General features: G+C 36.1%; 1 protein-coding gene across 1 annotated transcript in view; it reads right to left on the bottom strand.

Annotated features, from left to right (window-relative positions):
* Window positions 1-14,687, bottom strand: part of LOC106460083 (TWiK family of potassium channels protein 7-like) — a 20,425-nt gene extending 5,738 nt beyond the window's left edge. Inside the window, exon 1 of the mRNA XM_013919765.2 lies at window positions 13,200-14,687. Within this exon, the coding sequence (XP_013775219.1) occupies window positions 13,200-13,626 (427 nt within the window). The 5' untranslated portion in view covers window positions 13,627-14,687. The remainder of the gene's footprint in view (window positions 1-13,199) is intronic.
* Window positions 14,688-16,259: the final 1,572 nt, after the last annotated feature.

The following is a 16,259-nucleotide window of genomic DNA, read 5'->3' as shown; positions in this document are numbered from 1 at the left end:
AGCAACAACTTGAGGAGATCGGGTGGTGCAGTTGGGTAGGCCTTGTGTGTCCATGCTTTCCAAGTCCTGTGCCAGCTCTTGCAGGTTCTCTCCTTTAGCACGGACTCTCGTTCTAAACCTAGCTCTGTAGACTTTGGACTGATTTTGGGTTCCATACCTGAGTTCTAGAGCCGCTACCAGTGGTGTATTGTTGTGCCTGTCGTCTGTTGACAACTGTCCAAGTATTTCCAGTGGTTGTCCCTTCAAGCTCGTTGCCAGGTACACTGCTTTCGGCTCCTCTGTATATCCATTCATTTCTGCCAGGAGCTCAAATTGTGCTCAATATGCTTCCCACGGTGCCTTCCCATCGAATTCCTGTGGTTTCCTTCGTACCAGATCACCCCTATTGCTGACACTCATGTCTGAAATGTGACTTCTGGCAGGACTGAAGATGTCTGCATTAGGGTTTAGCTACAGGGTCTGGAATGGGCTTCCCGTTGTCTGAGGCTGATTGGGTCCATGTTTAATATATCCTCCTTGTGTAAAAGACAGTAAATTGTCTTTTAATGTACCTAATTCACTTTGAAATTTACTAATGTTTTCCATTTGTACTTCTTGTCAGTGTTGTTGACTTTCCTGTAGTTGCTGCTGATTTTCCGCAACTGTTGGATACTTTCTTCCTGTTTCCTTTCGTGTTCCAGTTACCACTGCTGTAGTCTCTCTTCTTGTTTATTTTCTTTCTCTTCCAACCTCTGCTGTTGGCTCTCTTCTTGTTTCTTTTCTTTTTCCTCCAATAACTGCTGTAATATCTCTTCTTGTTTATTTTCCTTATCCTCCAACAACTGCTGTAATCTCTCTTCTTTTTTCTTATCTCATTCTTCTTGTTTCTTTTCTTTTTCCTCCAACAACTGCTGTAATCTCTTTTATTGTTTATTTTGCTGTTCGAGCTGCCACTGTTGCAAGTTTTCTTGCCACTGCTGTTGTCAATTTTCTTGTTTATCTTCTCGTTCTTCTTGTTTGTTTTGCTGTTCTTGTATTGCTGCCATCAAATCTGCTAAGCTGTAGTTTGATTTGCCATTTCTCGTTTCCATCTTCCTTTTTTTTATCCCACTCTCTGACACCAATTTGTTACGTCTCTTATGCTTGTTAATTTCCGGTATAATTTCTTTCCAATGAAACTTCAGCGATACAAGTCCCTTCTTAATTAAAACTAGTTTATTCTTCCTCGTTACAAACTTTGTAATACACTTAATTTCCACAGTCACTTTAACTTAGCTATAATTCACAGCGATTTACACACTTTACTTAATGCTTGACTCCATTATTTGCTCTATATCTGTCTAACTGCAATGATCTATGCCGTCACTTCTCCTCTCCGCTTTATTTGCCGGGTTTATATACTAAAATAGAGGGCGCCTAGAAAAGACTAAAATTGCGTGGAACAGTCATGATCCTTCTAGAAACTCCAGCGCGCATGCTTCCAGCGTCACATGACTTCCACTGTCGTAACAATATATATATATATATCATTAAAATTATTCTTTATAACTGTGTATCACAAAATTAACCAGTATAAATGTTGTCATGGTTGTTGGTCCAGAATATATCTAAAAATCAAGAATAACGACATCTTGATCTAGAATGTAATGAAATTATGAAAGTATTTTCCTGAGTATGTAAGGATGTTCTAATGATTATAAGTTTTTGTTGGTAAACTGTTTGCTATTTTCTATGCACTATTTAGGCTTGGCGTGCTAAAGTTACTACTGTTTTATGTTTTAGCATGCATACACAGTCATGTTTTAAAGATTAATTCAAGAAAAGAAAAGAAACTTAAAAAATTACCAAAATCGTTTACTTCTGTGTAAACAAATTATATATTAAAAAAAACAAAAACTAACCGATTTTAATATTTTGAAGAAACAGACTTCAAACGAAAGGAACTTGTTATTTTAAAATGTGAAAATAAGATATAACAAGTAAGTTGTTACAGTTTAATTACTTGTGTAGCTTCGAAAAGTTTACAAGTTTTTTTTTCTCTCAATTAATCGGTGAGTCTTTTATCAATCCCAAAATGAATCTAGTTTAAAGCCTTGTACATAACTGTACTTGTAAACGAAATAAAGAAAACAAACAAAATTCCTAGCTCTATTTGAAACTAATTGTTTTGAGAAAAAAACAATAACATAAATAAAATGGGATACTTTTTTAAGCTCCCTGGTTAAAGGGAGGGTAAAAGTATTCAGAGGAAAAAAATGTGTGCGCGCGCGTGTGTGACAAAACAATAACTAACGTACTAGAAGGTTGTTACTGTTAAGATAAATGAATATGGTTGGCAAAGAAAAGAAGACAATTAAATGCAGTAGTCAGTATTAAGACGAAAGTTTGATTTTCTTGGGCTAAATGGAAGGAAGATTAGAAGCAAACTTCTGTGGCTATTAGGGCCAAGGGAAAAATAGATAATTAGAATTACTGATAAAACCTAAAGCAAATAACTACTACTGGCGAGGTTTAAAGTGAGCAGACAAATATCCGTAAAGATTAAAAGAAAGTAGTTAAATATATCCAGATAAAGTAAAACTAGATATGTATTCATTAGAATAAACGTTTTTTTTTCAATATATGTTATATATAAATATATATAATATTTTGGGTTGTTCCAATCACATTTGTTGCTCACACGCAGGATATTTTCTTCCAATTATTGCCTGGATGCTGACATATTCATATATCTTCAGTAATTTTTATTACTTACATCTGTTTGCTGCACAACTTTTACGAAAATAAACTGCATGCGTAAACTTGGTATTTTTATAGCACGAAAGTTTTCTTCGGGACTGGGTCGTAACAACTCACCGACCATTGTGTTTATTTGCTGAGATAATAAATAGTTGATATGGATACATTAACATTAACTTTTAATTAAAAGTTAATAAACTATGAGAGGATGGAGGTATTTTGTAGGTCAAGACGTTTCAGGAACGTGCTATTTTTAAGTTGTTTGTTTCGTGCCAGCTTTTCTAACTAGCAGGGAAATCATACTCTCTCTTTTTTTTTTTCACTTAAGTTCGGCACATACTTTCACGTGTTGCTTTTAACTTCAACAAGTTAAATTTTGCCAAACATTTCTGAGAATGATTCACAATTAATGTTTTCGAACTGCAGACTCACTACTAGCTTAAAATTTCTCAAAACTTGTTCTTAAGAACATGCCGCCAGTTCGGAAAAGTTTAGTCTTCATACGCACTGAACCCTAAACATTGAGTCAGGTTATTACGTTGTATGACGTCACATAGCAAAGGAACTACATCATTTGAAAAAGACAATAGGTAGTTGACGTTCTTTCATAGGACCCTTTACTATTTTTACGCATGATTCGTTCGGTTCCTGAATGTTTGGTATTATTTCCCCGAAAGTTGGATTTATTCCGTGATAATTAAATAATATCTTTGAAGGATTCAACACGAAATTTGTTTTTCTTGAAAGTAATGAGAATCGTAAAGCAATAGGAAATACATTCGAAATGTTGGAGAAGCATGATACCGTTCTTGCTAATACACATATTATTATGCTCTTAAACTGCGAAATAGTATAAAAGTTTAAGTTTAAGAAACATATATAATCAAACATTCACATCTAAAAGTTCAGAAAGCTATATTTCATGGCATTCTCTATGATCTACCTATCCGTGATGATGAAAGCTGACGTTATTGTAGTTCTCAATTTTTCATGATATAGATTTTGTGATTTCATTGCCTACGATTGTGTTAATGAGTTTTTATACTAAACTTCAATAAGTTTCAAACATCCGGAGGCATATTGATGATGTCATATTTGTATGTTTGGTTTTAATAAACTCTTTATCGCACAAGAGACTCACGTTTATGATCGTTAGAGTTGAAGTTACATTTTTATGGTCACAGGTGTGTTTAAATTCATAAAATGCAGAGCACTTCTGTTTGAGTTATTGCGGTCAGAAGAACAAGGTATCACATTCATATTGCTAGAGGCAGACCATTTCAATTACAGTCAGAGATGTATGTCGTCGTTAGAGGCAGTGGTGTAACTGTCACAGATACATTATAGTCACCACAGGTATAGTATCATAGTTACAGTCGAAGATGTATGTCGTCGTTAGAGGCAGTGGTGTAACTGTCACAGATACATTATTGTCACCACAGGTATAGTATCGTAGTTACAGTCGGAATTACTGTCACCAGAAGTAAAATATACAATCGGAGCTATCGACGACAGAGGCAGGAAATTGCAGTAACAGGTGGAATTATAGTAGTCACAGGTAGAGCTTTACATTTACAATCAGAAAAGCTATTATCAGGATCATGGCCACAGATGGAGTTATTCACTTCAGAACCATAGGTATCACTGATATAGACACGAATTTCACTATCACAGATACTCCAGGTTGAGATATCCATTGTCACATGCGGAAGCATCAGCATCTCAGGTAGAAGTGTCAATGTCATAGTAAGAGGTGTAACTACCTGCAGAAGCATACTATTCTGGGCAGAAATATCAAAGATAACTAACGGTTTCGTGTGACACGAGGAAGTACCAGAGCTATATGGAAAAGGCTTAAAAGCCACAAGAGGAAGGATTACTATCCTACGCTGAGATATTAATGTTATCATATACATAAAGGTTTTACTGTCAGAAGTGAAAGTACCAACAAACCAGGTAGACGTATAACTGTCTCAAGCTATGGCTTTCTAGGAACAAAGTTTTTGGTATGATTCTATGGTAAATAATTACAACACTAAATATTTTAAGTATAGTACTAAATGGCAAAGTCTTCAGTAGGTAAAGTACTGATAACATTATGTGTCGTAGTTCCTGAGTATTTACAGTTATAAAACTGACAATGCTGTTTACAATCTCCCAAAATACGTTAGAACTGACAAAATAATGTGACGTAAAATCTTAGTAACTTGATGTCTTAATATCTAAATAACTATAAAAATGAGTACACTTCATATCATAACAACTGAGTAACTATAAGTGTTATAGATCTGACTAACTATAAAACTTATGACACTTCGTGTCGCAATACCTAAGTAACTATAAAACTGATAACACTTCGTGTCACTGTTCTCGACTAGCTATAACTTGGTGATACTTTATGTATTAGTCGCTAGGCAAATATAAAACTGATTACACTTTGTTTCGTAGTTGTAAGAACCATAAAGCTTGTGGAACTTCGTGTTGTAGTTCCTATGCAGTTATAAAATAACAAAACTTCGTGTCAGAGTTCCTAAGTAACTACAAACACAGATAAGACTTCGCGTCGAACTTCTTGAGTAACTATAAAAACTGATAACACTTCGTGTCGCAATTTCTAAATAGCTACAACACTGATGACACTCTGTGTCCTAAATCTTGAGTAAGTATAAAACTTATGATCTTGATTTCCTACTTTATGAATAACTATACCCCCCCCCCCAGACAACGCTAGAAACCGGGTTTCGATAGTCGTGGTGGGCAGAGCACAGATACCCCATTGTGTAGCTTTGTGCATAACTACAAACAAATTATAAAACTAGTGACATTTCGTGTTGTAGTTTCTAAGTAACTATAAAACTGATAATACTTAGTGTCATACTTCTTAAGTAACTTCAAAACTGACGAGTCATCGTGCCATATTTTTTGAATAACTGTAAAAAATGATAACACTTTGGGTCGTAGTTCCTGGATAACTATAAAACTGATAAAACTTTGTGTCGTATTTTCTAAGTAACTATAAAAACTGACTACACTTCGTAGTTCTGAAGTAACTGTAGAACCGTTAAATCTTCGTGTTGTAGTTTCTGGGCAGCTATTAAAGTGGTTCTTGAGTCACTATAACTCTGATAGCATTGGTGTCAGAGTTCCTAAATATTTATTTAACTGATGACATTTCATGACGATGTTCATTAGAAAGTATAAAAACTGATAACACTTTGTTCCTAAATAATTGTAAGAATGATGAAACTTTATATTCTATACCCTGGGTAACTGTAAAAGGGATGATCCTTCATGTTGTAGTTCGCAAGTATAAAACTTACAACTCGTCGTACCGTAGTTATCGAGTAATAATAATCTTCGTGTAGTAGTTCCTAAGACTTATAAAACTTTGTGTCTTAAGAAGTATAAAACTGATAAAATTTCGTGTAGTAGTTCCACAGTAACTACGAAAACTTATAACACTTTGTGTCGGCATTCCTGAGTAAGTAATTAAGTGGGCGTTGGGGGTCTATTGCGCAAAGCAACAAAGTTATCTGCACCAAACAGTTTGTTTTGTCTCACGAAAAAAATAAATAAAAAAAGAGCAATCAATGAAAGTAAAGTAAAATATAATAGCAAGTACAACATATAACACACCTCGGAACTTTTCATGAATTTTTATATAACAATGTTGAAAATAAATAGAATCAAGAAAGCCACTGGCCCTTAAAAAGCTAAAAACACGACAAATATGGTTTGTTTGTTTGTTTTGAATTTCGCGCAAAGCTACACAAGGGCTATCTGCGCTAGCCGTCCTTAATTTAGCAGTGTAAGACTAGAGGGAAGGCAGCTAGTCATCACCACCCACTGCCAACTCTCGGTTACTATTTTACCAACGAATAGTGGGATTGACCGTCACATTATAACGCCCCCACACGGCTGAAATGGCGAGCATGTTAGGTGAAGCAGGGATTCGAACCCGCAACCCGCAGATTGCGATTCGAGCTCCCTAACCACCTGGCCATGTCGGGCCGACAAATATGGACAGTGCCATTATTGTCAATGACACTGCCCAATGTCAAAAATAACTGGCTGATTGATTGTTGGGGCTTTTTGGTGCAAAGCATAAGGACTATCAAACAGTTTGGTTTATTTTATCTAAAAAGGTAATCAACTAAAATAAGATAAAAAATGTAAGCGAATATAAAATAAAAAGTAAAATACATATAAAAATTACTTTAAAAATTAAGCAAGATTAGAAAGATACATAGAATTAAAAAGACCTATAGCCTATATAAGTTTAAAACACAACCAATCTGTACAGTGTCGATCTCACCACTGACACTTTCCAAACGTAAGACAAACAATGAAATAAAACATGCCCAAAATGATGCCACCGTTGGGAATCGTAACAATGGCACGAAAGTAAACCGTGGACAACTGTGACTTCAGTTGCACATATGCCACACATTACCAAAGCAGTTCCTCGTTAAAGAAATATATATATATGTGTGTCACAAAACTGTGGCAATGCGAAGTCTTGCCAAGACAACTTCCTCTCTACGTCTCTTACTCAAACTAGATAGCAAAATAACAACAACAGACTTTATCTGGAAAAGTTTATTGTGATGCTGTTCACCCCAAATCGACAAAATTAACTTTAAAAAGTAACTTTATAACTGGCGACTCTTCATGCCATGTTTATTGAATAACTGTAAAAAATGATAATACTTCCTGTCGTAGTTCCTAAGTAACTATAAAATCAATAGAACTCTGCGTCGTATTTTCTAAGTAGCTATATAAACTGATAAAATTTTGTATCTGAGTTCTTAAGTAACTATAAAACTTGTGATACCGCGTGTATTAGTCCCTTAGTAACTATGAAACTAATAAATGTTATGTGTTATACATATATTTGTCGCCTATGCGGTTAACTATATATTTCATTTCACCCAAAATTGACTGCCACCAGACTTGAAGCTTTATCTTGATGACTGACTTGAACTTCACATAAGGGACAGGCAACTGAACAGACTGATTTTGCTGTGGTGTCAGCAAGCTCATTCCCACGAATTCCAACACGATCAGGAATCTATAAAAACGTAACATAAGAGGATAAGAACTAAAGATTGGCCAGTCTCTTCTGAATATTCAAGAGCATTTGGAGAAAACTAGTATTACCAATTCCAGAGTCTTCAAAGAGCTACACGAGTCAGTACAAATTTTGCAATTGGTATACTGCTTAGATTTACACAATCTAGAACAAGAGAGATAATATATAAGTCAACAGTGAACACAGACCCTGAGAGCAACCACAGAGCCACAACAAAGCATGACAGATGCCACAGAGTCACATGATTTCAAGCCACCCATAAAAGGTAGGAAGAGAAAAAGTGCTCATAAAAGAGAAGTCAGTACTCCCATTAGAGACTACCTGACTTCTTCAGGTAACTACAAAAAACATCACAAGTGGGGATGGTAACTAGCTATAGTGGGATGGGCTGATCATCAGAATCAGCAATATCATCAAAACACATTTCAGTCAACTGTGACTGGACACGAAGGACAAATGTAGGAATAGCAGACCATTAATTTTTAAAAAGCACATCAGACTGAGGCATGAAGACACAATGCTAGGTGTGATGCTGTGGCAAGAATTAAAGCTTCACAGCATACTTCCAATAATGTTGCTAACATCTGAGGTTCATATGACTCAGTGTACATTCATTGGACCATAGAAGTGCAGAAAACCTTGTGCAAAGCCAAGGCCCCTGATGACACACACGGTCCAAAATCCTCCAAGCACAGTTCCTGGGTGAACTATAGACTAGAGATCCATATTCCAGCTTAGATTGGTTGAGAGCATGATATATCTTCAGCATGGAACACCTAGCTACTTTCTATGTGGTGGAAGAGAGGGTGCAGAGGATGTCCAGTGCCCTTTTACACTTGACTCTAAGCTGCTTAATGTGCATAATAAATGTCACCTTACAAGCAAAGAGAAGTCCCAGGAACTTTAACTCAGCCATCAAAGGAATCAAAGAACCTCCGAGGTGGAGTTTTGGATGAGAGTCTAATCCCCACTGATGCAAAAATGCATGCAAATGGTTTTAGATGACAAGAATGTGAAGCCATTTACTGTGGTCCACTAAAACAAGTGAGTGAGCGTAGTCTGAAGCTGCTGCTCAATATACCTCATATTTGATGACTGACAGGAACTCTGAAAGTCATCAACTCATAGAGTGTTTGCAACTGTGGGATGAAATTGTTCAGTGATGGCACTGATCTTAATGTTGAAAAGTATAACAGTCAGGACACAGCCCCGAGGGGCTCAAAGTTCCTGGGTGAAGGATCAGTATAATGTTAACCTTTCACGGGCATGGAATGATCTTTTGGCAGAATATTATGATTTAAAAAAAAAGGATAAATGGCCATGCAACTCGTATGAATGGAGGTCCATTAAAATTCCAAACTTCCACATTGTATCATAAGCCTTCTTAGGATAAATAATGACAGAAAAAAGATGCTCCCTCTTATAGAAGCCTGGAAGTCGAATCAACTTTGCCATGATGGACTGCTGTTTGCAAAAACCATAGTGGGTGAGTGAGAACCAGTCAAAGCAATAGGTCGATAATTAGAAGGAATTCTGGGGTTGTTCCAAGACTTAGAAAAAGGGATGATAATAGTCCTATGCCATGCATATATAATATATTCCTCTTGCCAAATCTGATTTAAAACAACCACAAGAAGAGTAAAATATGCAGGAGAGAGATGACGTAACATTTCGTTTTGCCCAACTGATTTATTGCCAAAGTTGAAGTTTCACTAGATTGAATGGTCGATTATAGTCATGGATACTGTCAGTTTCAGAAGAAGGTGGTGCTCTCTTGTCCCATGTCTTGATGGCGAAGAAGGCAGGGAAAGAGGTGAATGTGCTGGAATGATGAGAAAAGTACCCTCCATGCGGGTTAGCAATACCTTGTAAATTAGCAACTTCTTGGCAATTGGAAAAAAAAGAGCGATATATAATTCCAATTCACTTTTTGAATCTTGTTCCAAATGACCTTAAAACTTGGGGTGGAAAAGATTCTGGAGATGAACCTAATCAAAAATATCTTCTGACTTAGATGTCTGACCTGATGGGCATGGGCAAGAGCTTGCTGAAAGGTCATGTGGTTGGGAAGAGTGGGGTATGTCTGGAAGATATCTCAGGCTCTCTTTGGAGCCTTCCGTACTTAGGGATCATACAAACAGATGCCTGGACAATATAATCAGTTGCAGTTTCTACACAGTCATTAACAGAGGGTAGATTAATGATAGCAGGATGAAGCGCTGAGAGAGTGGTGAAAGATGGACAATTAGCCCTCTCCAGCGTCCACTGAGGCAAATTATCACTGCTCCGGGGATCATATTCCACCTTCCAAGAAAAACAAGTAGAAGAGAATTGGGATAAAGGGAGACTGATTGCAATCAAATACTTATTTGTGGCATGAAGATAAGTATAGGATCCAGTATTGAAGAGAGAAAGGTTATGATCTAAGAGTGTATGCTCTACATACTGACTTCACTCGCACTCCGGGTTTTAGCGTTGTAAGTCCGTAAACTTACCCTGGAGAACAGTTCCCAAGTAAATACAAAACAGGTAGAACTTCGTAGTTTCTGAGTAACTAAAAACTTTTTGACACTTTGTGTAGTGGTTCCTAGTTACAAAGCTACTACAAAAACCGACAACATTTCAAGTGGTCGTTTCTAGGTCACAATAAGTCTGACAATACTTCATGTCAGAGTTCCTTAGTAATTACAAAACCGATAACACTTCATGTCGAAGTTCCTAACAAGCAATAAAAACTAATATCATTTCCTGACGTAGTTCCTAAGTAACTTCGAGTCGGAGTTCCTGAGTGAATATAAAACTGATAACTCTTTGTGCAGTACTTCCCGAGTAGCTATAAATTCTCATAACACTTTGTGTCGCAGTTCCTAAACAATTATAACACTAATGATACTTGGTGTATCATATCCTGGGTAACTATAAAACTGAAGGCATTTCGTGTGATATTTATATCGATATTCCCAAGTTACTATAAAAAGTGATAAAATTTCTTATCCTCGGTCCTAAGTAACTTTAAAACTGACGACCCTCGTGTCGTACTCCATGAGTGAGTATAAAAACTGATAAGAATTCGAGTCGTAGTTCCTAAATAACTATAATATTTATGACACTTTGTGTCTTAGATCCTGGATAAATGCACAACTGATGACACTAAGTAAGTATAAAACTTATGAAACTTGACGTTGTAATTCCAGAGTAACGATAAAAAGTGATAATATTCAGTGTAGTAGGTTTTAAGTCACTATAAGTCTGATAACACTTCGTGTCGTACTTCTTGAGTTAGCTCGTTTTGTTTTAGTACATTGAAGGAAAGTTCCTATGTAACAGTAAAACTGTTAAAACTTGATGTAGTAGTTCCCGAGTAACCATAAAAACTGATAATACTACTTGTCGTGGTTATTGAATATCAATAACAAGTGATAACACTTCCTGTAGTAGTTCCTGAGTAACCATAAAAACTGATAATACTACCTGTCGTGGTTGTTGAATATCAATAACAAGTGATAACACTTCCTGTAGTAGTTCCTGAGTAACCATAAAAACTGATAATACTACCTGTCGTGGTTGTTGAATATCAATAACAAGTGATAACACTTCCTGTAGTAGTTCCTGAGTAACCATAAAAACTGATAATACTACCTGTCGCGGTTGTTTAATATCAATAACAAGTGATAACACTTCCTGTAGTAGTTCCTGAGTAACAATAAAAACTGATAATACTACCTGTCGTGGTTGTTGAATATCAATAACAAGTGATAACACTTCCTGTAGTAGTTCCTAAATAGCTTTAAAACTAACAACCTTTTGTACTGAAATTCTTAAGTAACTACAAAACTGAAACAACTTCGTGTCGTAGTTTTTGAGTAGCTATAAAATATATGATACTTTGTTTAGTGGTTCTCGACTCACTAAAAATCTGAATATCAGAGTTCCTGAGTAAATACAAAATTGATGACACTTCCTGAGTAACTATAAAACCTTATCATACTTAGTTGTTCCTAAATATGTAAAAATCTGTTGAAATTTCCTGTTTTTAGTTCATAAGTAAGTTAAAGTAGCTATAAAACTGATAACACATGGTGTCGTAGATCCTGAGTAACTATAATCGATTTGTTTGTAATTAAGCACCAAGCTACACAATGGGGTATCTGTGCTCTGCCCACCACGGGTATCGAAACCCGGATTCTAGCGTTGTAAGCCCGCAGACATACCGCTGTGCCTCTGCCCACCACGGGTATCGAAACCCGGATTCTAGCGTTGTAAGCCCGCAGACATACCGCTGTGCCACTGTGGGGAGTAACTATAAAACATCTAACATCTGAAACTTCGTGTCGTAGTTCCTAGGTAACTATAAAACTGACAACACTTTGTGTCCTATTTCCTAAATAACTATGAAACTGATAATAACTTTAAATAACTAACTTTAAAACTGATAATACTTCCTGTCGTAGTTTCTGAATACCTATAAAATGTATGACACTTCGTGTCGTAAATTCTGGGTAACTATAAAACTTGTGACACTTCCTGTCGTAATCCCTAAGTAATTATAAAATCTGATAATTCGTGTTGTAATTTCTGAAAAACTACAAATAGTTATCGTATTTCGTATGTAACTACAAAACTGGTAACATTTCGCGTAGCAGTTCCTGAATATGTATAAAAGTAATGGCATAATTCGTAATTCCTAAGTGGTTATAAAACTGACCACACTTCGTGCCGTAGGTCCTGAATAACAATAAAAACTTAGTAATGATAACTGCTGTTGTAGTTCGTAAGTAAATATATGTCGTAGTTTCTAAGTAACTACAAAAGCTGAAAACATTTGTTGTAGTAGTTCCTGAGTAAATGATAACAGTACATTAATTCTCCTTGACTTACAAAATATTGCAGATGATCATTACAATATACATTAATGCCTACGACTTTTAATTGTTGCGATAGCTATCAGCAAATAGAGTAATATTTGATTACTTATTATTTTTTATACTTAAAGAATATTGAAAACGTTCCATGTATAAAACTGACTACAAGAGATTTTACAGATCAATTTAATACATATTTACCTGTTGTTATGGCAACTGTCAGTTATTATAGAATGTTACGATACTTACTGACGTTACAACTATTAAAGATTGTTAACATACTTTGTTACAACAAATTAATTTCAAATGACTTACCATTGTTGTTTCAACAGTCAAAGAACTCGAAAATGTTCCATGACTTATAATATTCCATTAATACTTCATTATTTACTACAGTTGAGGTAGTTATCAAAGAATGCAAAGATATACCGTTCATGTTATTGTTGCTATAAATATAAAATTAATTCTCTAATATTTAAAGCTGTCTTCATAGCTGTTAAATGTTACATTAATTCTCCAATCCTTACCAACTGTTGTAGTAACCGTTAGTGAATAAAATAACGCTCCAGAGAATGACCACTGTCGTTCAGTGGCTTCCATGTCTCTTCCATCATATCCTTCGTTTTTCACAGCGTTGACCACCATTTGCTCAAACTCTGTGAGTCTCCAATCAACAGCTAATGTCCAGTTTTTTTCATAAAGCACATTCAGCTCGTTAGTTATTCTCCACAAATCACGCATACAGTCGATTCTGAGTTTCCGAACTTCTGAGCGCGCGCTCAGCTCGTGCTGGGTCTCTAGCGCCTCGAATACTAGGGCGCCCACAATGGCGTAACTCAAAGCCAAACTACATATTCCGACGTCGGAGAAAAGACGAACGGCAAGTAGCCGAAGACAGCGCTTCCACTTGGTCCTCTGTATGGGATCTTCCTGTTCTTCCACATCTCGTAACATCTAGCTAACCTCACACCTACGACTAGGTTTAACGTAAAGTTGAGATATTTAAAAGTTTCACATAAACGAAGGCGAGTTTTTCGTGAAAACAACAACAACAATATAGAAAGTAGAAGTGGCCAGTGATTATAGATTAGACTGATTTAACACAATGAGATCTACTGCCATTGAAAGCGTAGAGTAATATGGTTTCGCTGGACACCAACAGCAAACACAGCAATCTAACATTTACTGGACACAGACATAACCACTTAATCTGTATATTCTCACGAACATTTAAAAACCTGTTACAGAAAACCTTATTAAGCATCAATATCAGATTCGTAAATAAAACAGTGACATATCCAAGAATCCCAAACTATACTGACAGTGATCCCACACTTCAGTATATCTATTTAACTGCTAATAACAGTACTTTGATAATTTCATAGGACAACAATATCCCTTAAGAAGGTGTTGAACTTACGATGATGAAGATCATATTTTAATGACTTGATAGCAATAAAATTACTTTATGGATTAAAATAAACTTGGTAAGTTCAACACCACACTGAACAGAAATGGTACTGTAAATCCAAATGAAAATTAATTCTAATTGATCGGTAAGTTCAAGACACTGAGGCCTTTGGGAAAGTTCAACACGAATGTAGCGATTTCAAATGCTTATCTCCTTTTCAATTCAGAAACTCTATCACAATGACAGTTGTATCTTTTTGGAAGTATAAAAGGTCACTGATAGTCAAAATACAATAAAATTCAGCATCTCATTCAGTATATCCAAATATAATTTAAAATAATACATTGGTGAATATAACAAAACATTAACAGTAACAATTCAATAAATCCAAAACGATATCAGTTTTGGCAGCTCCATACTCTCACACAATGGCGATATTTCTGTGTAATAAAAAACAACAACATTTTGATTATTAGCTACGATAATACAACTTTAGTTAAACAACAGTTTACAGACGTGGTATGTTCGCACCAATGCACAGAAACCTAATTTTCCTTCTAAGTAACACAGACTCCACTCAGGACTAGTAGCAGTAAACCTTAGTTGTTGAAGTCATTTTTAGATAACCCATTCTCTCGTGACAGCTTCAGCTGAGGAGGCGGTCCCAGAAAGAGTAAGATGAATGAACCAACCAGATAACACATTATATTACTACAAGAACAAATGAACCAATCAGAAGGGAAATAATTTTTCGTGGCGAAGAATATTGAGGGTTAAATCGATAACAAACTAAATAACATAGAACCGACATATATTATAATATATGACTTCTTTTCGAACTAAAGTTTAAAACATGATTATCAGTATATAAAATAAAGGCATTAAATCTGTAGTATAGAGCCCACGCATTTGCGCAATAAACTAAAACGTGTGATCTAATCCATTAACCCAGATCTTGAAGGAGATGTATAAATGTAGAAATGAAGTCAGCAGTATTCTCAGGAAAGGATGTTTTTTTTTAGTCCGACTGTATTATTGTTAGGCGAAGACTCATTTTTGTCATTGTGTGTCACATATAGTTGTCTCGTAATTTATATAACGGTTTCTTCTATTTTTGTGGAGGCCTACTAACCTACTAATAATACATATTTATATACATTGTTCGCTACTAACAGCTCATTTTAGCTTCCATTTTACTTTTGAAATTGTTTTTTGTTTTTGGATTTCGCGCAAAGCGACACGAGGGCTATCTGCGCTAGCCGTCCCTACTTTAGCAGTGTAAGATTAGAGGAAAGGCAGCTAGTCCTCACCACCCACCGCCAACTCTTGGGCTACTCTTTTACCAACGAATAGTGGGATTGACCGTCACATTATAACGCCCCCACGGCTGAAGGGGCGAGCATGTTTGGAGGGACGGGGATTCGAATCCGCGACCCTCAGATTGCGAGTCGAGCGTCCTAACCACCTGACTTTTGAAATGCCCCGCAGTGGCACAGCGGTAGGTCTGCAAACTTACAACGCTAGAATCCGGGTTTCAATACCCGTGGTGGGCAGAGCACAGATAGCCCATTGTGTAGCTTTGTGCTTAAGTACAAACAAGCAAACCTTTGAAATTTAATTATGTTTTAGAATAATTTTCCTCCTGATCCCGTTAATTGCTATATTGCTTACATATAAAATTTTCCATCTTATTCTTGTTTAATTGTACACAGCTCAGTAGAGTCTACAACATCTCCAATAAACACCAACCTTAATACTTCCGCGCTGTCATGGTGATCTACAACAGAGGGTGCACCCCAGTGGCAAAGCGATATGTCTGCAAACTTATAACGCTAGAAACCGGGTTTCGATACCCGTGGCGGGTAGATCACAGATAGCTCATTGTGTAGCTTTGTGCTTAACTTCAAACAAACAACAGAGAGTTGTTCTCGATCTATGAAAATAATCTGTATATCCAATCACCTTGCCCCTGTTCATCTACGTGGTCGGTGACTATACATAGGTTAAAATTCGCGTTAAGTTTGTTACAACTCAATTGAAGTGTGACAATGTGAAACCGTAGATGGCGCATAAAATTATCCCTTTTTGGGAAGTTACATTGCAGGACTTTCTAACACGAAACTTTCCAATTTCACGATTATAAAAATAAAAAAGACACTCAATTTTAGCATTTTCA

The sequence above is a fragment of the Limulus polyphemus genome, unplaced genomic scaffold (genome assembly GCF_000517525.1).
Source record: "Limulus polyphemus unplaced genomic scaffold, Limulus_polyphemus-2.1.2 Scaffold704, whole genome shotgun sequence".
NCBI lineage: Eukaryota > Metazoa > Arthropoda > Merostomata > Xiphosura > Limulidae > Limulus > Limulus polyphemus.
The sequence above is the reverse complement of the archived record's forward strand: the minus strand, read 5'-3'. Positions and strand labels throughout refer to the sequence as shown.